At 40.5% G+C, this 24473-nt stretch overlaps 1 protein-coding gene across 3 annotated transcripts; it reads right to left on the reverse strand.

The window, feature by feature from the left end:
• Positions 1-18534: 18534 nt before the first annotated feature.
• On the reverse strand, positions 18535-21671 carry aar2 (AAR2 splicing factor). 3 transcript variants are annotated; one of them, XM_044352738.1, is made up of 4 exons: positions 21580-21671; positions 20554-21348; positions 20194-20423; positions 18535-19277 (listed from the first exon to the last, which is right to left on the reverse strand). In XM_044352738.1, exons 2-4 carry the CDS (start codon positions 21320-21322, stop codon positions 19110-19112), a joined length of 1167 nt encoding a protein of 388 aa, XP_044208673.1. In that variant the 5' UTR covers positions 21323-21348; positions 21580-21671; the 3' UTR covers positions 18535-19109. The 3 variants fall into 3 exon arrangements, with proteins under 3 accessions (XP_044208673.1, XP_044208671.1, XP_044208672.1); XM_044352736.1 differs by having other exon boundaries at positions 20554-21380; XM_044352737.1 differs by having other exon boundaries at positions 20554-21329; positions 21580-21665.
• Positions 21672-24473: the final 2802 nt, after the last annotated feature.

The raw sequence follows: 24473 nt of genomic DNA on the forward strand, positions 1-24473 counted from the left end.
TTAACTTTACATATGAACTTTGTTTATTTAAACACGGAAAGTCAGACGTAACCAAAGTCAAAAAAAGAAAAAAAAATGTGAGTAACCCTGAAAATCTGGATATTGCTGAATTTTCAGGGTTATCCTCGACTTTTCATCGTTAAACTACACATGAATCACATTTTAATAGAAGCTTGTGTCCACTTGGAGTTTAGATCTTTGTGCAATAAGTGCCAGAATCAAAGTATCATCCGAGTCTTTTACTGACATAAAGTAAATTGACAACATTTGCACAATTGCATCAATACAACCAGAAGAACAACCTAAATAAAATGAGACATAAAACTCTTGTGGTGATCCCATGGATGCATTTCATCACAGAATCTGTTGATTTATATGTTTCCTTTGAGGACTCTGAGATGAAAACATTTTTTAAAAGTCCAAAAAGAATGTTACAATGAAATACATATAGGCCTACAATGGGCACCATTGATTGTGTTGCATCATCTAAAGGGGGAGAAACCTCAAAGAAATGACAAATAAAGGACTTACAGATGGAGATGCTCATGTAAACACAATGTGTGCTCAAAAGAAGGCAGAGGACACATTTTGAGGGAGAAAGGACAAAAATGAAAAAGTAAGGACTGAAATATGAGTGGAGTGGAGTAATGCAAAATATTTTGTGAAAAGCATGTTTGTGTTAATTTGGCTATGCATAGCTCTTCTTTTGTTCCAGAAACTTCATACCTCCATCATTATCTGTAGTGCATATGGCAATCAAACAGCCAACGAGCTGAGAAGAGAGAGATGCCTTTCATTAAAACATCAAAGAGTGTGTATCATTCCCCAACCTGAGCGCTTCACTGAGCCACTTGGTGCATTGCATGCCTTATTAGATTAGTTCAAGCTAATCCAACTGTAACCAATTGTACGTTATTGTTCACGCTAATTACTCCGTCAGAGGAGGTCGGCCTCCACTGAGCTTGCCTGAGGTTCACATCAGGAAGTCAGAGGTCACAGTAGACCAGGGTTGAAACTTCTCTCTCAAATACCCACCTACACCCCTCATTCCTCACCCGCCCTTCACTCCGCAGCTTGACCCATATTCTCTATACCTTTACAGCCTGGGAAAGATTAATCCACAATAACGGGAAAATGGGTATGTCATTGGAGATTTGAGTTAATACGCATACATCCGCTCCCCATTGTGGCCCTATGACCTGCGCATGTGCCCCTGTCAGTTGAGAGCACAGGTATGCAGGGAATGCCATCGCAGCAGAGTCAGACAGACGCTGCAGTAGGCTGCAAGCTAGAGGAATCGCAGGTTAGGAGGTGAGGACCGCACTTCACGCCCAGATGAATGTTTGTTCAACCTGGGATCGTTTATGAAAGGAGTCCTATAGCTGGAAGAGATGGTTATGCATCATTCATCTCTATCTCTGGTTGGATAAGCTTTTCTCCTTCAGGCCACAGGATGCAAAGAAAGTTATGTGTAATGATGCAGAAGAATTTCGTCCAGTATTGTAACCCCCTGTGGTGCAGCATTAGCCTGCAGCTATCTCTCACCACCATCTATCGTCTGTCTTTAACCCTGATTTGTCCTGCCAGGATCATAAGAAGAAGGGAGAGGGCTCCTCATTTCACACATAATAATCTCATTTCACAGCCTCAGGCCAACACATCCTCGTAATTAAATGACCACATAGGTCGATTGTACTTGCACTCCAGAATGACTCATAGGAGCGTTATATGCCGCTTTCCAAAATAGGAGCATAATATGCCACTTTCCAAAACTGTTACAAATCGCTGTTACAAAATAATGATGTTTTATGGTGTGACAACATTGTGATTAAGGTCTGGTTAGGTTTAGGCACAAAAACCACTTGGTTGGGGTAAGGGAAAGACCAGGGTTTGGGTTAAAATGATCACTTGTAACGTGGTTAACACTTCCTTATAGTTAGGCAACCTTCATCATCATGACAGCAGTAAACACCACGACAATCGTTGTTATGTTAAGTTATGCTAAGTCCACTTTTTGCCATCTACCTATCTAGCCATCCACCCAACCCACTTCCTCTCAATATGACAGTTTGTCACCTTATATTGACGTCATCTGAATTGCATCACTCCCCCATTTCATAATTACTATGGCCACTAAATGGCATAAACTAGTGATGTGTGGGCCACCCACAGCCTGTGGGTCCCTCTGGTTTACTGGATCAGGTGGTTGATTGACGCATATTTTTGTTGATTGGGTGGTACGGATTGGCTCTCATAAACGAGTCAGGTGGGTGCAGGTATTAAAAAACCCTGACCTGCACATCACTACTATAAATGTAACTATAGGTCATTTTAGCCAGCTGAATTTTCGACCTATACTGTCCTTTTTCTTGTGAGGATGGGCTGCGTCTGGCAAAGTGTCAGAACAGAGGAGAAGCATGGAGAGCTCTGGAAGATGGAGGTAAAATCACATGCTGCTGTCTGTGTGTGTGTGTGTGTGTGTGGGTGTGTGTGTGTGTGTATACCATGTATTACTCATGTTATTGTTACACACTCACATTGATCACATTGTGGGGACTTGGGGACTAAGGGTTAGGGTTAGGCAAGTCATGGTTATGGTTAAGGTTATGATAAGTCTTAAGAAAATGAATGTAAGTCAATGTAATGTCCTCTTAAGTGATGGAAACACAACTGTGCGTGTGTATGTCTGCGTGTGGTTTAGATTATGGGCAGAAGAACCTGAAGATATCATTTAGTTGGCCAGTTTGGACAGGTGAGAGCCTCTCAGGGTCAACTGTTGCACTTGGAGATCAGAGGGCAGATCCATGTAGCAACTTTACACCAATACATTACTGAGACACACACACAGTCTCTCTATCTTTCTCTTTCACACACAAACGGACACACACAGACTCACACTTGCAAACTGCATACATCTGCAAGGTAGAGCTCACCGCAGCACTTGGGACAGTGGTACAAAAGATGTCATGTGGCAAATTGAAGAACTGTGACTTTTCAGCTTGGGCTGAGTGTGTTTTCTTCTTCGTGTCTTTCTTCTTGTGTTTCCAATATTGGTTGAGAGTTTTGATAGTGAAGACAACATCAAGCATGTTGCATCCAACTATCTCCATTGCGAACCCTTGTGTTTGACATGATTCCTACTCTCTGTCACAAAGTGAATGTTGCCTATATCTAATTAAATCATGAAATGTATAATAATGTACTACACATCCAATACGTGTTTGTGCTTATTGTATGAGTGTGGCAATGAATTAAATGCAACACTGAACTATAATAATAATAATTACAACAACTATTTGTATAGCACTTTTCAAAATGACAAGATTACAAAGTGCTTCAACAATAAAAAAATCTCTGGAGCAATAAAAGACAGCTGGACCACCACACACTGTGACACACAAGTGTAAATCTTCCTTTAGCCCAAACCACATGGCCACTTTGAGGTTTGTAGGACAGACACACCACTTAGTGCAACTACCACACATGTGGTAAGTAAAACCTGACTAACATTAGCTTAATAGTGTGACACAATTGGTTTGTAATTGTTGTTGTAGTAATATAGGTAGATATGAAATCATATAAATCACTTAAATACTAATATATGCGTTGGACTTCCTGCTGCCATTCTTGAAATATGTTTCTATGATATAGCGAAGGTTACATGCCATTATACTGTAAAGTATAAAGCACATACCAAACACACAACAGCTGCTGCCAGTGCCTCTACTCTACATACCCTAATGTATGTGCACATCACCATACCCTTGAAAAACGCAAAGCATGCATGTGTGCACATATACGACTTTCAGGGGAGCCTCTGAGTCTCTCACTTGGCTTTGACAAAGTGCAAAACGACTGTTGCCATAATACACTTTGGAATGTAATCATGCTTGATAGGTGGATCAGTGTCAATAAATCAATAATGAACTGTACAGTCTGCGCATGGGAGCTGGAACGTATTGATTTAAAGGAGAGCTACAGTATAGGCCCAGGGAGGTTTAAACAGACTCTTTTGTCTGGCCGCATAATCCTTCATATGACACAGTACTAGCCAAACAAATCTCACATTTTAATAAAGACAGGAATTCTTCTCCAGATGGCAAGAGGACCGAGCCTGGACTGGGTGTGATGCTGGAGGGAGCACATATTGAAAAAGTATGGCTTTTAAGAAGACTAATGTGTAGATTCGACATAGGTCATGGGGGACCATAACTGTCTCCCTCTTGTCATGTGCCCCTGTCTGCCCATGCCTTCATACAACAAGGTTCATTCACATCATATAGAGGTAATGACAAGAGAAACCAAGGCAGTGTATGGATAGTCAACACGCCATTTTTTGGCAAGTGTCAAATTGTTAATCTCAGACAGTATTGTTTGTTTCACAAGTACCTTGTGAAACAAAAAATTATTTTTAAAAGAGACAGACAATCAGTCAAGATTATGCTAAAATAGGAGAAATATCGTTCAGTCCATTATATTACGGATATTACTAAACAAGGTAATCAAGGCACCTCATGGGTTATGGGTAGATGAAAAGAATCAAACATTTTGCTGTGTTTTTGAGATGATTGAGGGGACGTAGCATGCACATTCCCAAACTTTTCTGATTGGCCACGTTCTGGTAGCTGAGTCCTGGCAGACCTCCGACAGCTTGTCATAAACAATAAGTAGTAGTAGGATTTCCCTTTTCTCTTTTTCTTGTTCTTTACTTAAAATGGAAACTTCTCAAGTATATCTGTACATTAATAAATCATAGCCCAAATCCGATCTGATATATCAGATTCAAGTCTGAACAGCCCGTTTGTGGGCATGCGAATAATCTGATGTTGGAGGAAATAGAAGTAACATTGCAAACGAAGTGTTCAGAGCAGGCTTTTGACTTTCAGGGAGCCATGACCATGTATAACATAGACATCTGACATCATAACAGTATAGAAATAACAGAAATCACAAAAAGCGTGTTATGTGTGCATTAAAAAGTTAAGATTTTGATCCAACAGAAGGTGTTGCAAACAGGTTTCATGTTGTTTTTGTGGGCAGGTTGAATTTTGATGGAATTTTTGCTAAGGATCTACTGTATAACAAGGAAATCTGTCATGTTTGAAGGTTTTGACATCAGGATCTTCAGATATGCAGTTAGCTTATTAAGTACTTGGTTTGACTGGGAAGCACAACTTGGGGTCTGCGGCAGGAAATGGCCTGCTTCCTAACTAACAGACCTATAGAGATCCCTGGAATATTGACTCACCTCTGTAGCCCATCTGGAAGGGTCCATAATATGCAGTTGGAATTTCTGCAATCAATTCAAACACTATGGACACTGAAGTCGTGGAATTTGTCAAATACAGCCTTGTCAAGACAGGAACCAAAATAGCACATTTCAAATGCATTATAATTCAGCACTTCTTATGAAATTTTATACAGCATGGCCTCTTGCATCACCAACAATTCATCAAAACTGAGAAACCCATCAACAAACTTTCAGTGTGAATGGGGTAACTCCATGATCCCCATGACCTTGTCCTTGACCTCACCCAGATCCCATGACCCAAAGCCCCCCAGTCTACCAAGTCCATTAATCATACAAAATACCTTCATGCCTATTACATGGGATCTTTTCACAAGAGGCATGAGGTACTAATGAACTTCCTCTTCACTTTATATCAATTCACTCTCTCTCTCCTCCTCAGCAATCCCTGGTTTTATGCATGGAGCCTGGCAGGTATCAATGGTAAAATTTTGGATAATTTGCGTGCATTAATAAATAATTCATGCTCCTAAAATAAACAATATCTTCCTCACACATTCACACATACCTGTATGTTTGTGATGATATCACAGAGAAAGACTGTTACATGTAGGGTTGATCATGTCCCCTGTGGCTTGAGAGGGTTTACTTTGCCTGGCCTGGGGATGATTTTGTTTAATGAAAAAAAATCATCAGCCTCTGAGAGCAGTGACAGCATGGATTTAGCCCCTCATCCAGGAATCTCAAAGACTAACAAGTCTCTGCTCTTTACTGGACAGGATATGAAGGATATCTGCCACAGCAAAACATGTGCCAGTCAAACACGTGTGTGTGTGTTTGTGTGGGAAAGAGAGAGCGAGTGCATGCATGCACATGTAAGTAGATTTGTGTGGTTTGGATTAAGAAACCCTTACATGCCAATCTACAGACTGCCTTGTGTTTTCTCAGGCTATTGGTTATTAAGGTAAGAATTTGTGCATCGGTGACCCTAGATATCTGACCTGTGGCAGACTGTATACACTTAGCACCACAGCACTACTGCTGAAACTGAGGCATGGCGACGACTGAAGGAATTCCCAATCGGACCGGTCAGGAATTCTCTTGGATTAGCCTAGAATCCCCCTAAAGCATGTAGGCGTCAGCAATATATCCCAAAGGGAAAAGGGGTTTCATTGCTTTGTATGGTGTGTATATGTTTGATATATGGCTTCACAGTACTCATGTCCCAGCCACCAACCCTCTTGACACAAAAAAAGTTGAAATCTTTTCTTCTAAACATAAAACCCAAACAAACACATTTACAATACACTCCCATGTCTTTGCTGGAGACTGAGGTCTTTCCCGGGCGTGTGAAATAATTGTGTGAAAAGCTGGGCTCCAAATTGGTAGGGTGTGACGGCCACCGATTTGCCAATCATCCCATTGCTTTTATGAGACTGACAGGCCTGCCAAAAGAAAGGGAGAGTGAAACACTGCCTTTCAAATTAAATGAGACAGAAGAAACAAATAGATGAATATAATGATAAAACTAAGTGGAAACAGTCTGAAAAATAAAACCTTTATTAAGAGAAAAAAAGTAACAAAAAGTGCTTCACTTGTCTCTATAAATCAGTGAATTGACCATTCTTTATTACCATGCACATTATCCACAATTCTCTAAGTGTAACTGTGCCAATAGCAGAAAATCTGTGTGTGTTTCAGTCATTCACAATGAAAAGAGAGAGAAAAAACATGTTTTACAGAAGCAATAGAGCCGTCAGCTGATGAATCTCCAAAGCTTGTAGTTTGTGTCAGATGTTATCCATCATCTTTTGATAAGAGCCTGTAGATCTTGCCTGTTACTGCCAGTAGATGTGGAAGGCAAACATTTAAACATATGGTTAATTCACCTGTCTATTTCTGAACACAAGAGGATAACCTGTCTCTCATCAAAAAAGTAAGCTGAAAACCATACAGAGACACTGCTCAGAGAGCTCTGAGCTGTTGACTGGTATACATACTTGAAATAGCAGTGTACTAGGAGTTAAGAATATCTATTCTTTCTCTGCTAAGATAATTCCAAATATAATATTGCATGCTAACAACATGGGTTTATGGATAGCAATGTTGGTCAGTCGGTCCTACACATGGATACACACTGAAATATCTCAACAACTACAAATATGTCTCAACTTCTACAGAACAGTTTACCACAAAATTTTATACAGACACCTATGGTCCCCAGGGTTAGGGTTAGGGTGACTTTGGTGATCCCCAGACCTTTCCTCTAGTGGCACCACAAGACTTATATTGTGGGTTTGAGTTAAATTTGACGGCTTGTCATGAAATATTGTACTGATATCCATATCTGCCTCAGGATTAATTGTAATCACTATGGTGATCCACTGACTTTCATATAGCATGCTCATATAGCATCATCATCTGGTCAAAATTTTACTTTGGCCAACAGTTTGACCAAATACATGCAAAACAATTAGCATTCCCATCATTCTCAGCTGTATTTGTGTCTAATGGTAATTAGCGAATGTTAGCATGCTAACATGCTACATTATGGTGAACATCGTAAACACACACCTGCTAAATATCAGCACCTTAGCCATGTTGCTGTGAGCATGTTGCTATGCTAGCATTAGCACTACGTTTAAAGCACTGTTTTACAGCCTCACAGAGTTGCCAGCATTGCTGTAGACTCTTAGGGCCAGATTTTCTAAGAAATTGGCGGCTTTCACCGAATAAAAAAAAAAGATGCAACATTCTCAACTCACGATAATACCATGAAAACTGGGTGCTGGATGCTTAAAGTAGTTCAAATGAAAAAGAAAGACTAGGACAGCACTCCAAATTGACTTTTTAAATTGCCACTTGGCTGTTTCAGGCAAGACGCAGCATGTGTATTGTTAATTTCACAAACAATAGACAGAGGTGAGGTTAATTATAGATGTTCACAACTGGCACAACAGGTCTATCCCAGCAGGTGAGCCACAATCACATGATGTAGGTTAATAAATCATAAAACAATATATAAAAATATAAATAGAGGATAAAAAATAAAAAAATAGTACAAATTGCGAAACAAGCAAATGAATTCAACCTATTGTGAATGAGGGTATCAAGGGAGTGTATCCAATACGACTCCCTCTGAAGAAGGATTCTGTCCATTTGGCTTTCATTGAATTGGCAGCCACAATGTGTATGTATTCAGTGTTTGATTTACTAAGACAGCAACTCATTTCACAGTAATCTTTTGACTTGGCTTGGGACAGACCTCCAGACACATTCTGCAAGTAAAGGAGAGCTCATAGGCGCAGTCAGCATTTGTATTTCAATGAAATCACCAAACTCAGGCAAGAAATGATAACATAGCGATCTTGATTTCAAAACATTTACTTTGGCTGCAGTTCAACTCCACCTGGGAAAAACTACTACTCAAACTATTACACATAAAATTATGATATTATCATCTGGAGCCTACACTGAATTATTAATCCAATAGGAAAACATCATACACATTCATGGGATTTGTGCTCTCTGAGTGCGCTCCACTTACTGTATTTAGTTCAGCTATAAACACAATAAAGAATCTAATCCTAAATAAAAATCAAGTTCATTGGAAATGATAAGGAAATGGAGTGCCTTAAGACAAATATACAAAAGCCATCATATTTATTGGAGACAGAGAGAGAGAGAGAGAGAGAGAGAGAAAGCAGAGGTGCAGATCGTGTTCATATGGATGGTAATATGAAGGTAAATGCAGCCAAATGCACACAGTCTTCAAGAAAAAAAAGACACAAGCAGTTTGTTGATGGTCAAGATCAAATTCAAGTTTAATGACCACAAACCAAAATTCCACATCCACTATTCATTTGTGTTAAAGTAATCAGATGCCGGGTTCATTCATAAAAGCCAAATTGCTCAATTTGTCTTACTAACAGTTGGTTTTCAGTTATATATAAGTCTAATATTGCCCTTATATTTGAAGTCACTTATTGGCTGGAGAGTTGGAACACGTAACGGTCGCTCCCAGGACTGGCTAGTGCTACAGGTTCCTAGAATTAAAACTAATTTGGGAAAGACTGCTTTTAGATTTTTTGCAGTGTACTTTGAAGCATGATACTTTGGTTCTGATGGGTCATTTCAGAAATCTAGTCAAGACCCTGATTGATTAGCTGTGACTGTTTTTAACTTGTTTTTAATTGACTTATCATTATTATTATTATTATTATTATTGTTATTATTATTATTATTATTATTATTATTATTATTATTATTATTATTATTATTATTATTATTATTATTATTATTGTTATTATTATTATTATTTTGCATTATTGTTGTTATTTGTATTATTTTTATTCTTATTGTTATTACTATTATGGTATTATTGTTAATTATTATAATTGGCATTACCCATTTTACATTGTTTCATGTTTCATAGATACACTAATGTACTCAGTTCTCTCTTGAAAATGAGATCTCAATCTCAGTGTGATTTACCTGATTAAATAAAGGATCATATATGTCCCACTTACGCTATGTTCCTGCCTCCTTTTCCTTGTCACAAATAGCACAACATCAGTAAATCAACAGGAATAAATGAGGATACACCTCTGTTAACATGTATCCACCTATTATTTGCGTAATCCTCCTTTAAATTTACATCTATTCAGGAAGAGACACACCTTGCAAACACTCTGTGTGTCTGGGGCTGTTTTAAGGACTCTTAAACTTTTTTTCTCTCTACTAATTGTATAAAAGGCAAACATTTTGAAGAAAACCGATGTAACTTTTGCTAAAAGTGACAAATACAGGATAATAGTAAATGCTAGTGCTAAACAGTAGCACAAATAGTGAATGGTCATAAAGTCAGTGAACCAAATCAGTATTGTCAGTTACACAACAATATCTACCTAAAGTTTGCAAGCACTAGCTACCATAAGCTACTGGTAGTACCAGACCAAGTGCAAAACATCTAGGTGTGTGAACTGAACAAGAGTGCATTTATTGCTTAGTTGACATTTTTTTTAGTTTTGCTTTGAATGAAATAAGCATACATGACCTTACAGCTATTTAGCATACTATAAGACTATCAACACCTTTACTAGAAGGAACAAAGCCCAGTTTGTCTATATGCATGACTATCACTCCCCTCAGATTGGGGAGTAACAGTCAGCACCCCCAAAAAAAACCATTTCCCCTCTCTGACCATTAAAAGCGACCACATCACTGCACGTGTTTCCGTCTCAGTGCGGGTCTTTGTTTGTCTACCCATGAATCCTGGCAGCCCTGGTGTTGGGGGTGCAGGAAGGGGTGTAGACTGGAAGCTGTGAGAGTAGAATATCACTAGCTATAAAGCAGATCTTCACTCTGCATCCCTGTACATACACTCAGCATATGGCCGGGGCCTTTCTTTAGAGCCAGCTGCATTTGACTGAGTGAGCTCTCAGATCAAATGTTTACTTTGGACAGGACGTCTTCCCTTAAGAAACTACATGAACAAGACACCCCGAATCTGAACACAGAGGTGGATATCCCTGTCAGGTTCTGACACCCCACCTGGCAAAACAGAAGTTTTAGTGTGTGTATATGTGTGTGTCCAGAGCACACCTACAACAGCACATACATACAAAATCACACATGCACACACCTTTGTAAAGACAATATATACAATGGGATCCTTTGCTTCAGTTGAAGACAGAGTAGAACAGAGGTTGCAGCTGTGGACTGAGACATCATTGAATTATAATGTAATACCGTTTTCTCTGTATGAAAACAGTATGTTAGCAAACTGACTATGACTGTACAGGAAAATATTTTGATATTCTGTGCAAAATCATGTCCTGATGTTCCTGTATTCCATCCAGCCTTTAATGTTTATATTGTGATCTCCAAAATCACTGGCATGTCCACAGTAGTAGTCCTGTGACTTCTCTCAGGACACTCCAGTAGTTTGTATGCAGGCGTTTTGTGGGCAGTAAGGACCTGACGTTCATTAGCCTGCTGTGGTTCAGCAGTAATGTGGATATGGAGAAGGCACAGAGCAGAAACATGGAGCCGCTCCAGACCACGATCAGGGCCAATATCTGTTTACTGGCCAGACACCATGGGTCAGAGAGGTAAACAGCACCAGCAGCACCAGACAAAGCCACATAGCAGAGATAGGATGACAGGCGGAAAGGGGAGGAGAGCAGCACAAAGACAGAGAGAGAGAGAGAAAGGTATTTATGCTTGTGGAAACAAATGAGTGATCGTCCTTCTGGGTTTGCTGCAGAGAGAGAGAGCTGTTAGCTGGAGTGTTTATGGTTGAAAAATGCTCTGTTGCAGCTTTTAGTGACATCATGGCAGATGAGCAGCTTCTGCATGTTGTTAATGATTTTGGTTGAGTAACTTAAGCCCCTTAAATGTCCTTAAGCCGACATACCACAATCACACCACACCTAACATGTTGCTGACGCCGGAGGAGTTTTCTTAAATCAAGATGATTTAATACTTTTAGTTGTGTTAGTTTTGCTTGTGATAATGGGCTCTAACTCCTTGAACTTCTCCCATGTCAGCTACAAGACCCAACCTACTCACTAGAGATCTGATGAATTTTCAGCTACAGCTTATCTGCGTTTAAGCTATTAGGCCACATATCTCAGATCCAGAGCCATTATCTTCACAGTTCCATTAACATCCTGGAATAAACTCAAACCACTTTGGTCATATGTGCATACAAATTTCAAACCTACCAGCCAAATGTCCCATTCCTGGTTATATTTAATGTCTTCCCATGCATCTGTTGCCAAGTCTTTGGCATCAAACCTTGCTCTGTGTGCATCACATGGCTGTGTTTATTGCCTGTGGTTTAACATAGATAGAAAAATGGCCTCCTGTGAGCCAAACACGTGGCCACCTGGCTCCAGTAAGCCGGGCCACAACACGGACACGGACACACATGCACTCACACACACTGACAGAAGTCTGTCCAATTAGACAGATTTAAATGCAGTGATGACAGCAGCAAGATAGGACAGGAGACAGCTAGGGCTCAGATTAGTGACGATCAGCTGAGATGAGTCTGGGATTCTGGCCAGCAACACTGAGGGAGAGTTCAAGCCAAAGAGAAGGAGGGAAAGACTTTAAAGAAAATGGTAATTAAGAGTTATTTACTTAATATCTCTAATAAACATACCCTGATGAGAATTGATGTTTCTTTTTGGGTCTGCTAATGATTAACAGTGAATTTTGGGGAGAGTGGAAGCACAGAATAATGGAGAAGGGACAGCAACATAGAAAATACTGATAACAGATCAAACCCGACTCTCCCTGCTCTGCTACTCTGGATGACGGTCCCATAACTCAACTTGAGCCTGGACAGAGAGAAGCAGAGGGATGGAGGAAGTGGAATACGGTAGGAAAGAGCGGGATAGGAAAAAAAAGTACACAAAGGAGACAGGAAGAGGCAGAGATTTACTGTTGTATTAAAGAGATGCGGGAATAAAACGGGAGGTAGGGATTTTTCTGAGGCTTTTTAAAAGCTCCCTGTGTCACAAAACAAATCCCGGGCCTTTCAGAATGAGCCAACATGATTAATGAGGGTGGACTATACACACCTGCACTGCCCTCTGAGAGAGAGCAGAGTCAGGGAGGTTGTAAAGGAGGGACGGCAAAAACAGGAAAAAGTGAAAAAAACAAAGTGACAAAGAAGAATAGCTGAATCAGAAGTGGGGTATCAGCAAACAGAGGGAGAGCTTGAACTTTAAAAGCATTTGATTTACATTTACATTCAATTACAGTGGCATCTACTTTTTCCAGAGCTTTCAACCACATCTCACAGTCTTCATTAGCGAGTGGAGTTGTTGTTTTTTTTTACTTTGAACAAAAGCATCTGAAGGTAATCAAATACAGATAAAGAGCTCATTGTCAAAATACTAACAATATCCATAGCACTACGAAAACTCAATGCATTGGTGAAGACAGTGAGATGTGGTTGAAAGTTCCAGAAAAAAGTTGTAATTGAAACTTGAGTTAAGATTATTAAGCTAAATTACTGTTTTCAAGGTCAAGATTAAAACTGTCACACCCAGCACAAGCCAAAGCAAAGCAGCCACAGCAGTGGCTCAGGATAGCCACAATGGGTCATGAGACAAATTTGAGGTGTCACAAGATGAGTAACAGAAGAAGAATTCAGAAACACAGGGTATACTACTTGGGGGAAAAAAATCAGTCCTTGGTTGAACTGGTCACAGCTGGTAGACGTTTGCAACCGATGTTGAGGGGCAACATTCATCACATTTTGAATCACTGCCCATCTTTTGCCACAAGCTGAAAACCCATCCTTTACTCTTCAACACCCCCATACTAGCACTTACTCCCATTCCATTTCTTTAAAAAAAAGTTCTAAAGTACTTGCATTATACTTCTCTTACATGCTTTTAGCTGTAGTGTGTGGTCAAATGAACTGTTTGGTAGTTTAAATTGGAAGATCTGGTCTATTCTGTAGGGAATTTTGATATCTAGCTTTTGCTCCTTTTGATTTTGAATTGGGTTATTGTGAGTCATTTTGGACAATCTAATGTAATATAATATTTTGTTTTAAGTGGTCCCAAGCCAAAAAAGTTCAGAGCCACTGCTTTACAGGATAGTGAGCTCAGCATCTAACACAAACATGGGATTCAAACTCACTGAGTATTACTTCATTTTGCAGATGTTTTTGTCCAAAACAACCCAATTTCTTTTCCATATTCATAAACATCAGGGGCAATTTGGGGTTCAGTGTCCTGCTCTACCACCTTAGCTGCAGCAGCCCTACATTTAGCAGTAATTTAAAGTATAGTGTAAAACCTTGTGTGCACATTTGCATGCCCCGCAGTGCTTGCATTCACTTTGGGGAAAAAGCTATTAAAAAGCTATTTACTTATAGGAAAATACCACTCTGTGTTAAATCCTTGAATCTTTCTTTCCATGGTGGAAATATTTATACCTGCTGACAACATATTCCATATCTGACGTTTTGGAAGCAGGAGAGAAGGCAGGTAGGGGGGAGGGTTCCCTTGGGGCATATATAGACAAAGGAGAGTTTTCTGTATTTTAACATTAAGGGAAAAAAATCAAAGCAGACAAAAGCTGCGTGTATGTGTGAGAAAAGTCTGAATAATGCATCAGAAATCTCTGAATTATTCAAAAGGTGGAAGGTGTTAGTGCAGGCTGCAGAGGGGGGGGAAGAGAAATGAGACAAAGAGAAAATACAAAAAAAAATGATAGAAAGCAGAAAAGGGACATAAGAAAACAGGAAGAACTTTAATACCCAGTAGAAAACAGAAAGTGATGAATGTTTTCATCCTCTTCAGAGCGCCATCTGAAAGGCCCAGTCTGCTCAGGGTTTCCCTCCCTGCCCTTCCTCTCCAGCCTTTAACCATTCAACGGGTTCTCCCCTGGGTGTGGGGCTACCAGGAGGGGTCTGCTTTCACCCCCAAAAAACCCTCACACACACACACACACACACACACACACACACACACACACACAGACAGACACACAAGAAAAATAGAGGGAGGAAGAGAAAGTGAGCAAAAGATAAAGATTGTGCGTGTGTGTATGTGTGTGTATTTGGGGTGCAGGGGTATTCAAATCCTTTCTGGTGTGACATGGTTTGCCAGAGTTCATGCTCTGAGTGCCATAGCCAAAGACAACACACACACACACACACACACTAAAAATGGAAGTCAGAGATCATTCATCTGATGGGCAGGTGGGGGAGAGAGTGAAAGATATCTGATGGACTGTAAACTGGGAATAGGGAACAGGAAAGGCTCTTTACTGTGGTTTGTCTAAACCGGCGCTTGATTAAAAATGACTTGTCCAGTGTTAAGTTAAGCTCTCAAGGAAGATATACAGCACAGGCTCAGACACTTTTATGAGTGCTCTGACAACAGTGAGACATGACAGTGGGGGTTATCTCTTCCTCTGTTGTGCTGCTGTGTATGTGTGTGTGCTAATCACAGGCTGTACTTGTTTCACCTCTACAACTTCGGATAGTTAGCCTGGGAAATTTATTGGCCAGCTGTCGTGTCCTTATGCTGTACATGATCAGAAAGGCAGACACTGACACACACATGCCTGCTGACCAGACCTCAAAGGTCTACCGCCTTGTTTTTAGCTCCTGCCTTTAATCACTTCAGCAGATCACTATAACAGAACATATTGTTCACACACTCGCACACACTCTCGCTCTCCCCCGGTGTGTATGAAATTTCCAGGAGGGATTTTTAACCTCGCCCATCCCCACTTTTAGTACCCCCCCTCCCCCTCCCCCCCACACCTTCCCCTGTCCATATGTCTGGGCACCAAATCTCAAAATGTGCACGAGCCCACACTGCACACTCATATACACGTCCTGGGAAAATGTACACGTGCCTGCCTCACATTTGGGTCATGCGAGTCAGACATGTGAAGCCCCGCTGGTGCTGCAGCAGTGAGGGAATACAGAGGAATCGCAGCCTGGTCATCAACACACACTTAAGAGGCAGAGTGAAAACTCAGAGACAAGAAGATGAGAGATAGTAGGAACTAGAAATTAATACGTGTGGACAGGGAAAAGAATCCACACCATAAATACACAAGTACAAACTTTCCCTGTCATCATATTCAGTTTATGTGAACAAGTCATAACTTTTATCTTGAAATATTCATATATTATTGCTCTTCATAAGCAGTTTGACCTGTTAACTTCACCTCAAACTGAAATACACTGCCAGAGGTTTGTAAATATACTTTTGCCAATGAAATCTCTGGAGAACAGTGATAAAAGAACAGAGAGTAAACACTCTTTCCACTCCTGTACCAACATATTTCCCCACATCTAATCTTGGGACACGGATAATTACCAAAAGCCCACTTTTTGACAAGCTATTCGTTCTAATTATGCATCTTGCCATACATCAAAGTGCTCATAGAAAGAAACAGATTTCTCTTCAGTGGATGACTGAATTCATCTGTTAGGAAATAGGGAGAGAAATGACAAGACAGCAAAAACAGCAAAAAATGGCACTGAATCTCTGGCTGTTGATAACCATACACATTTCCCATTTAACAGAAAGATTTCCACTAATTTTCCACCACTCCATTTGCACAATGAAATCGATCAATTTTACCCATTTTTTGCGGATGCACGAGTGGTCAGAAACCACTGGGTCAATTAATAATTAACTAACTCTATACACACATGATCAAACACCTGATTTGTTCAATCCAAAATAATTACTATTAAAATAAGAGTCAGTGCTCGGTCAAGAAGTCACACACACCAACATCCATCCTCTCTGCTGTTGTGAGGGTGGAGGAGAGCGGGTGAGTGGCTGAGAAAGAAACAGAGGGGCCTGTGTTTACACTGGCAGGGTGAGCAGCTTGTAAGCCCCATGGAAATGGCCAGCTCACATCTAATGGAGAGAAAGCTCCACCGTGACTGACAGGGCCTGCTAGGCTTTGAGGTTCTGCACAATCAACGCTGCCCGTTTCCCAGCGTGCTTCAGACCCTAGGGGTGGCCGCACCAAACGAAACAAATAAGAGAGATTAAAAAGAAAATGGTTGCCATACCAGAAACATGGCAGGAGAGCGTTTTGTGAGGGTGACGGGGTGCATGCGGTGCAGACAAGCAGGACAATGAGCGGTCCGCTGACTTGCTTTACACTGTAATTCCAGCACTAATGGTGGGGGCTGGTTTGCCAAGGACGTCCCAACAGTGTCATTTCTGAGAGCGTCTTTATTAACAATGTATTTCATCCCCAGAGAGGAAAATGAATCTACAAATAATTGGCGGACATTTCCTTCCATGTTGTGCTGATAAGTTTCCACCACATGTTCCAAGCCATTTTCTCCATCTAATTGCATTCAAAAAGGAAAATAACAACCAGCTCAGGGCCCCAGTTGGTCTCAGAGTGGACCACAAATACAGAACTGATCTTCTTTTAAGATGTGCGTAAATTTTCAAAGGGGGAGCTCTCGTTATAAAGCCTAGCATTACCATCCATTTCACAATACCATCTGTCTTCTGGAAAGAGAAAGGATTTCTTGTATTGGCATTTGGAGCTCCATCAACAGGCCCAGACTCTATTGATTCAGATAATTACATTAGACAGCTTTGGTCCTTTTCACAGCAGCTTTATGATTATAGATGGGTTCATGGAGCCAGGGCATGTCAAAGCAGAGGAGTCCAGCTGGAGAGGCAGAAGATTCAGGAGGGGCAGAGGAGAAATTAACACGGGAATAGATTGATGGACCAACAGGCTAACACAAGGCCTGTCCCATCCATCACAGTCAAACAAGGCACACACACACACAGTCATGTTTCCATCACTTCAGAGGACATTACATTGACTTACATTCATTTCCTGGAGACTTATCCTAACCTTAACATAACGCTAAACTAACCTTAACTTTAAGTCAAGTTTTCACCCTAAAATTAATGATTTAGATGAAGGGGACTTGCTTTCTGTCCTCATAAGGGAGGCCAATCCCCACAACGTGAAGAGTACCTGGACCACACACATGCACAGCTAATAAATTGCGTGTAATTGTCATCCATTTGATGTAGCTGCTCTGTGTGAACCCCACACCTACTACTCGCAAATCTTCTCAGCTTGTATTGTGGCTCAGGCTTTCACTGCAGCTGCCTCACACCAGAAAAGATTGAGATCAGAGAAAGTTTAGGGATGATTTCCGTTCTGACAGTTTTGTCAAGGTGCCAATGGCAACAAGCACCTAGCTCTTCCCAGCACTGAAAACAGCAGCTTTTCATGTTGTGTCAACGCACATTTTTTCATAAACAATGAAAATACTGAGGAGAATACAATAAGTTATGACTGTTCACAAAAAGCCCACCAACGCCATCTGGTGGATGAGAAAGAGATGACTACTTACTGGTATAACACATACATAAATGATAAATGATAACAGAAAGCACTGCACACTTTGTACCAAAAGCTTTGCATTTATTAGAGGGAACTTTTATTATTTTAAATCATAGAACAGTAAAATTCTGTAAAAATGTTTTGAGGGAAATAGACATGGTCTTTATGTTTGACTAATTTAACATGAAGAACCACGACTTTGACATTTTCCAAACAGTGTGGCAACAAAAAGGATTCATCAACAGTCAGCATTATTCATTTTTAATAAATGAGGTATAGAATCACTGCAGTCACACAATACTATACTTTTGTTTTCTTGTAGCAAAATCGTGTATATCGAGAATTCTTATAAAGATATTACATTTATAATTAGAGTTCCTTCATCTATACAGTTATTATGAGGCAGATCTGGTGAACTATTGAGTTCTCATTCACTGATGAGGATAACGGGTCTGTGTACACTGTTCATAATTTTTAGCATAGCCACTAATTGAAGAACTGAAGAAGCCTGACTAAATTGAAGTAAAAAAATATTTGGGGACCAACTGATTTTAGTAATAAATGTGATGCAATGTGACTATAACTGCAAAGCAAAGAGAACTTGCTTGCTGAGCTTACAGGAACCCACCACCAGAGGGCGCCACTGCTATGTAGTATACTGCAGCCCTGCCATGACTAACACTTAGGGTTGCTTTCTTTATAACAGTGTACAAATTGTGTAAATGTACAAGACATTTTCAACCCAAACAGTATGTGTTGGGGACACATACTGTAAATACATACTGCTAGAAAGCTATTAATGTATTGACACTAAGAGTGTGTGGTCATTTGGAGGACTGTAGCAGCGGAGTGGCCGAGTGTTCTTGTTTCCTCAAGCCTTCTGAGAACGTTTGGATCTGGTCTTCTTCTCTAATCTCCTTCAGTCCTGTTCCCTGCTTATGGTTCATGTATGTAAGTCCACAGTAGAGCAATTTCAGTCCACTGTTACACCTTCAGGCAGCTCAACCACTACAGGCTCACAGTCGTCCAAGTCTGCCTCAAAATCCCATCGAAACTTCTTGGTCAGGTGTGCTTTGAACTTCTCTGCTCTCTTGCGGAGTGTGCCGTCTACTCCAGGGCCGATGGCAAACTGGAAAAAGTCCTGTGAGAGAATAAATCAAACAATGTAATCGTAAATGTGAACAATCATGGCAAAACAATAATTTAAGGTGATGCTTTGACACTGATGTCTATGTCACACCACTCGGACAATTGAGCCACAACATCCAGGATCATGAATGCATGTATATGTATCAAGTGGTCAATATACTTGACACACATCCGTATCCTCTAGCCTGTTCTGAGGAGATGAGTTTATATAAAATCTTTTTTATCATATCAGAAACTTTTGACCTTTAGAAAGGTGGAGAAAACACACCATTTTTTGCTGTGGAAATTTTCCTTGTTGCTAATTAAACTTGTAATGTAAAAACTCTTTCAGGAGAGTACTGAAACTCAGTTTCTGTCATAAAATAGAGTGATTGCATCTAAATGAAATCAGTCAATGTCTTCATAAAGCTTGTTGCTACTTTATATCAAAAGTTGTATATTCTACATGTCCACATCTACTGGAGTGTCTGTTTATATTTTTCATGACCTTCTAGGAAGTCCTAACAGGTTAGGACAGCTCTCCAGTTCTTTCCTGGTGGAGAGAAGATTACTTTCCAGGCTTAAGATAATTAATAAAACTATTTAATCCTATGCCAAAGAGTAGCATCAAATATGGGTCAATCTGAGAAAACTGAGACAGTAAGAACCACCTCGATTCTCTGAGATAATTGATCAATTAAAGAGCTCCGACCCTTTGAACTACTAGGAAATGACAATAAAAATTTGGTGGACACTATAAATTGCTGTACTTCCATTTAAAATATGTTATTTAGACCACGAGATGCTGTCATGCATCCTGATAATGCTGACAGATAATACATCATTGTTTATTTCATTTGAATGTACTTTAAGTTCTTAAAGATTATGTTTTCCCCAATACATATGGGACGCTGAAGTTGCGCGTCTACCTGCAGTGTGGAGGTGAGGAAGTTGTTCTGAGACACGATGTCCACAAAGAAGTCAGGAGGGATTTCTCCGAGCTGGTGGTAGAGCACAGCGATGAGCCCCAGGTAGAGTTCCTTGCGCTTCCGCATGGCCGCCTCGGATCGACACAGAAGAGCCAGAAGTTTCTTCCAGTGCTCAAAGCCCTCGTACACATCTCCGATCAGGAAACACACAAAGGCAAACTGCAGCTCACCTGAGAGAGGACAGAGAAAATGAAGGTTGTTTTTAACATATGACATGTAACTGTGTGTTATTTTGATGCCTTAATGTTTGTGTATTTAACGCATTCTGTATCTATCCCTGAACACATAACAGGCACTCACCTAGCAGGTTGAGAGGCTGCAGCCCGTGGTTCTTCTCCAGCACAGTCTCCAGGGCGTAGCTGAGGTCCATGCTGTACTGGGTGATCTCGGCTGGTGTAGCCCCAGGAGGGTAGGTCTTCTCGGGGATAACAGAGAAGCGCAACTCCGTCCCCTCCCTCTGCTTCATCCTGGGGAGCCTGTTGAGTCCCTCTCTCATGCTCTGGCAGGCTGTGTCGTTCCTCGGCTGCTCTGCCCTGTCCTTGGTGTGTCTTAACTGAAGCTCAGGAATGACATCACTGAAGGCACATATTCGGCCTGAGAGAGGCTGCAAGTTATTGGCCACCTCTTCACACAGACGGTCAGTCAGGGACACCCATTTCCTCATCACCTCGTAGGGATAGGGCCCAAGGTATGGATCCAGATCTTGCAGATTCTCCCTGATCCTGCTCACCTCCTCTTCATTCTGGGAGGCTGAGAAGTCCAGATCTTCCTCTTTGGGATCCCAGTTAGCCAACAGGATCTCTCTAGGTTTAAGGGTAAGGAAGAGGCCTGTCTTTGGGCCGATTTCTCCTCCACAGCTCGGTGAGTTAACCGAGCAGTAGTTGAGGAAGTGCAGGCCTGGAGGGATCATCTTCACACCTCTGAAGCGGGGACCAACCTGCCAACTCTTGCAGTCAATCCCCAGCTCTGTACCCTGAGGGACCCCCAGCAGCACCAGGGTAGCTCCCTCTTCAAACAGCCTCCGAGCAACATCTGGATCCATGTCCACAGAGCTGCTGCTGCTGGCCATGTCTCCTCTGCCCGGGAGCACAAGTACTACTTGACTTAAACTCGCCTACTGAGAGAGACTAGACAACGCAAAAACTAAACTCCACTTTCCACTATTAGGGTAGTTTTTCTTACTCAGAATATTATCAAATTATGTCCGTCAGACAGTTATCACAGCAACTTTTTATGCTATCGAAATAAGATAATTAAATAAGCCGCTTTTTAAATGTACTTTTCTATAAAGGTGTTAGCAGTATTTCACGTTTATGGAAACGATACCTTGTGTTATTAGTTGTTGATGTTTCGCATCGTTCGTTGAGACGTCGTTTAGTCGTGTTATTTTTTACTTTTCCGCATTCTGCGAAGACCCGCCCCTACTCTACCTCTGATTGGTTCTGACCTTGATATTCTTATCCTAATCCAGCCAATCGCGGTCCTCATGACTAAACCTAACCAATCTTACCAACGAAGACAACGAAAATAAGCCAATCAGAGGAAGAGTAGGGCGGGTCTTCGCGGAATGCGGGTGGGAGGGCGGGGGATAATTAAGGCATGGATGGCCTTTTTACCACATATTTTTAGCTCCGGACAGAAACTGTGCTGTATTCGAAAAGTTCCGCGTCCATCACTAATATGGGCTTTACCAAGGTGGTGTACTGATGATATTGTTGATTTCTTTGAGTACAATTATACTCTCAATTCAAAAGATATAATAATTACGATTATTCTATTGGGTAAATTGCACTACATAAAAAAAATTAAAAGTTTTTAAATTATGTTATTATAGGGTTTCCTCGAAGGTACTAACCAGTAGAGATCAAGTGTCTGAAACACATGGAAATTGTACTGCCAAACGTAATGTCTAACGTTATTATTATTTATTAATATATATTGTGTTAATATTTATTTACTTAGTTATTCATACTTTGTATTGCTGATTACTTTTTTGTCTTTTCTTGTTAATCTGTGTGGTTGTTGTATATAGATTCTACTAATAAAGATGTTTTTAAAAAACATCTTCAGAATAAAAAAGTATTGCTAAAAGATATATTGATACAACACTTACACAACAACCTCCACCACTATTGGGCTAATAATAATATACAGTATCAACACCTCAGATAAGTATAAATCAGACATTTAAAAAAGTTAGTTTTATTATATGGCATATACTCCAGATGCTCCAAATGACAGAAGAATATTTCACGGCTATGATAGCATATGGCTTACAAACATAAAAAACAAATGGTTGTTACAACAAGAGAGACCTTGGAAACTGTGCATATTCTGAAATTACTTAAATGAATTGTGGATATTATTAGCTTATCTATGGTTACTATAAAACTATTTTATAAAACAAGGAGACACGCTGACATGCGACATCCTGTATAGTTTTAATACACAAAACACTGAGAACTTGGAAACAGTAAACATTCATGACATTGCATTTGAAAAAAAAACAGCCATCTACTGTATATATATCGAGTAATTGGTCATGTAATATTCTCTGTTTGATGGAGTGAACTTTCTGAAATTCACCTGGTATCTTCATGAGGACATGGCACAGGTTTACAGGAATTGGGAAGACTCAAGGTTTCCTACTTTGTGAGCATATAGACGCTCTGAAGTTTCTGCCAACATGTGACCAGTGCCTTGATAACTTTGATGAACCTGATCCTCTTTCTCTTCTTCCCTCGTATTTTCTGGACAGATGAACAAGTGGCTTTCTTCCCCTGAAAGCATTCAGCAAGGATAAAAGCGATGTTATGCAGCAAAATTTTTATCCAGTGATCTATTTTAAGAATGTTCTTATCAGGTTCACATCCCTGAGAATGCTTATAGATATGCAAACCATTTTCTCTAGCCCAACCTTTGATATGGAGGCTCAAAAATAGAACTATTTTACTTTATCATTTGTTATTTCTGTGTCAAACTTTCCAAGTCTAATCAACAAAAAAAACTGAAGAAATGAGCTCTTGCTGCCTCACCAGGTAATCAGGTTTGCAGTTGTGAATAATGAGCTGCTCCATGCTCTCCAGTGGCTTGTCCAGCTCAGGCTGCTGCTTGCCACCCCTCTGACACCGCATCTTCTGCGTCATACCATAGATGGAACCCAGGATGCGACGTGCCTGCCATGGGGCAATAGCCCCAAAATAAAACAAAGACAAACAAAGCAAACAAAAAAGTGAGGAAAATAAAACGCCATTTGAAATAGTCCATCTATATAATATTTAAATGGCACCATAGAACAACAAAAGTAACACTTCATTAATTCATCCTGCGTTTGCCAGATCTGAAATGTTTGACAGTCACACAGATAAATGATATGACAGGTCTTGTGAAACCCATTGTATCACAGTATCAGGATAAATTAGAAAGAGCCAGTGTTACCCTGTCCATGGTGCTGAAGGTGCACATACTGGGGTGCTATTTACCTTTCCTGAGGGGCAGGGGTCTCTCTCTTTGGAGGTATTAAATGAACCAGTCAAATTCTGCAACAGAAGAATCAAATTGGGATCTATGAGAATACATTTCAGTTCCCTGGCATTCAAAGGAGAAAATTGGCCATGAGCTTTTACAAGCACGGTGAACAAACAAACACTGGATGGCAGCCTATCATCACCTCACATGTGCAACCACAGCTGCAACTCAAGTGGCATTTTACTACTTCCACTTTGTCAAATGATCGTAAAAAAAAAACAAATAGATAAATGTCTCTGTCAAAGTCGCACATAATCGCACATCTGCAACGATGTTCTCATACCAGATTCTGCAGCTCAACAAAGACGACCTCTCTGTAGGAGCCCAGTATTTCTTTATAGTTACATCCACGTTTACCACAAGAGTTGGCCAACAAGAGAACCACCAGGACACTACGGAGTAGAGTTCCGGTCAGACACTACGAAAGAGAGAGGTGTGTGTTATTACTATATTAAGCAAATAACAATTAAAGAAAGAAATCACCAATGAGGAAATAGATAATAGATCAATGTTCACTTGGCTCCTGCTCGGACGCGCCCCAGCAGGACTTTTGTTTAATTATCCATCGGTATCCAGCCGTTTGCAGCACATGTCATCATGACTAATGTGAACACGATGGTATTTAATAATGTTGTGTATCAGCTCATCTGGTGCGTAAATACGCACACTTACCATTTATCATGTTCTACTGC

The sequence above is a fragment of the Thunnus albacares genome, chromosome 5 (genome assembly GCF_914725855.1).
Source record: "Thunnus albacares chromosome 5, fThuAlb1.1, whole genome shotgun sequence".
Classification (NCBI taxonomy): domain Eukaryota; kingdom Metazoa; phylum Chordata; class Actinopteri; order Scombriformes; family Scombridae; genus Thunnus; species Thunnus albacares.

Excerpts from the sequence above, each read along its gene's own strand:
- aar2 (XM_044352738.1), bottom strand. The coding sequence starts at position 21,322 with ATGGCCAGCAGCAGCAGCTCTGTGGACATGGATCCAGATGTTGCTCGG. Across the intron at positions 20,424-20,553 it reads GCAGCCTCTCAACCTGCTAG|GTGAGCTGCAGTTTGCCTTT; the intron begins GTGAGTGCCTGT and ends GTCCTCTCTCAG. Across the intron at positions 19,278-20,193 it reads TCCTCACCTCCACACTGCAG|GACTTTTTCCAGTTTGCCAT; the intron begins GTAGACGCGCAA and ends ATTCTCTCACAG.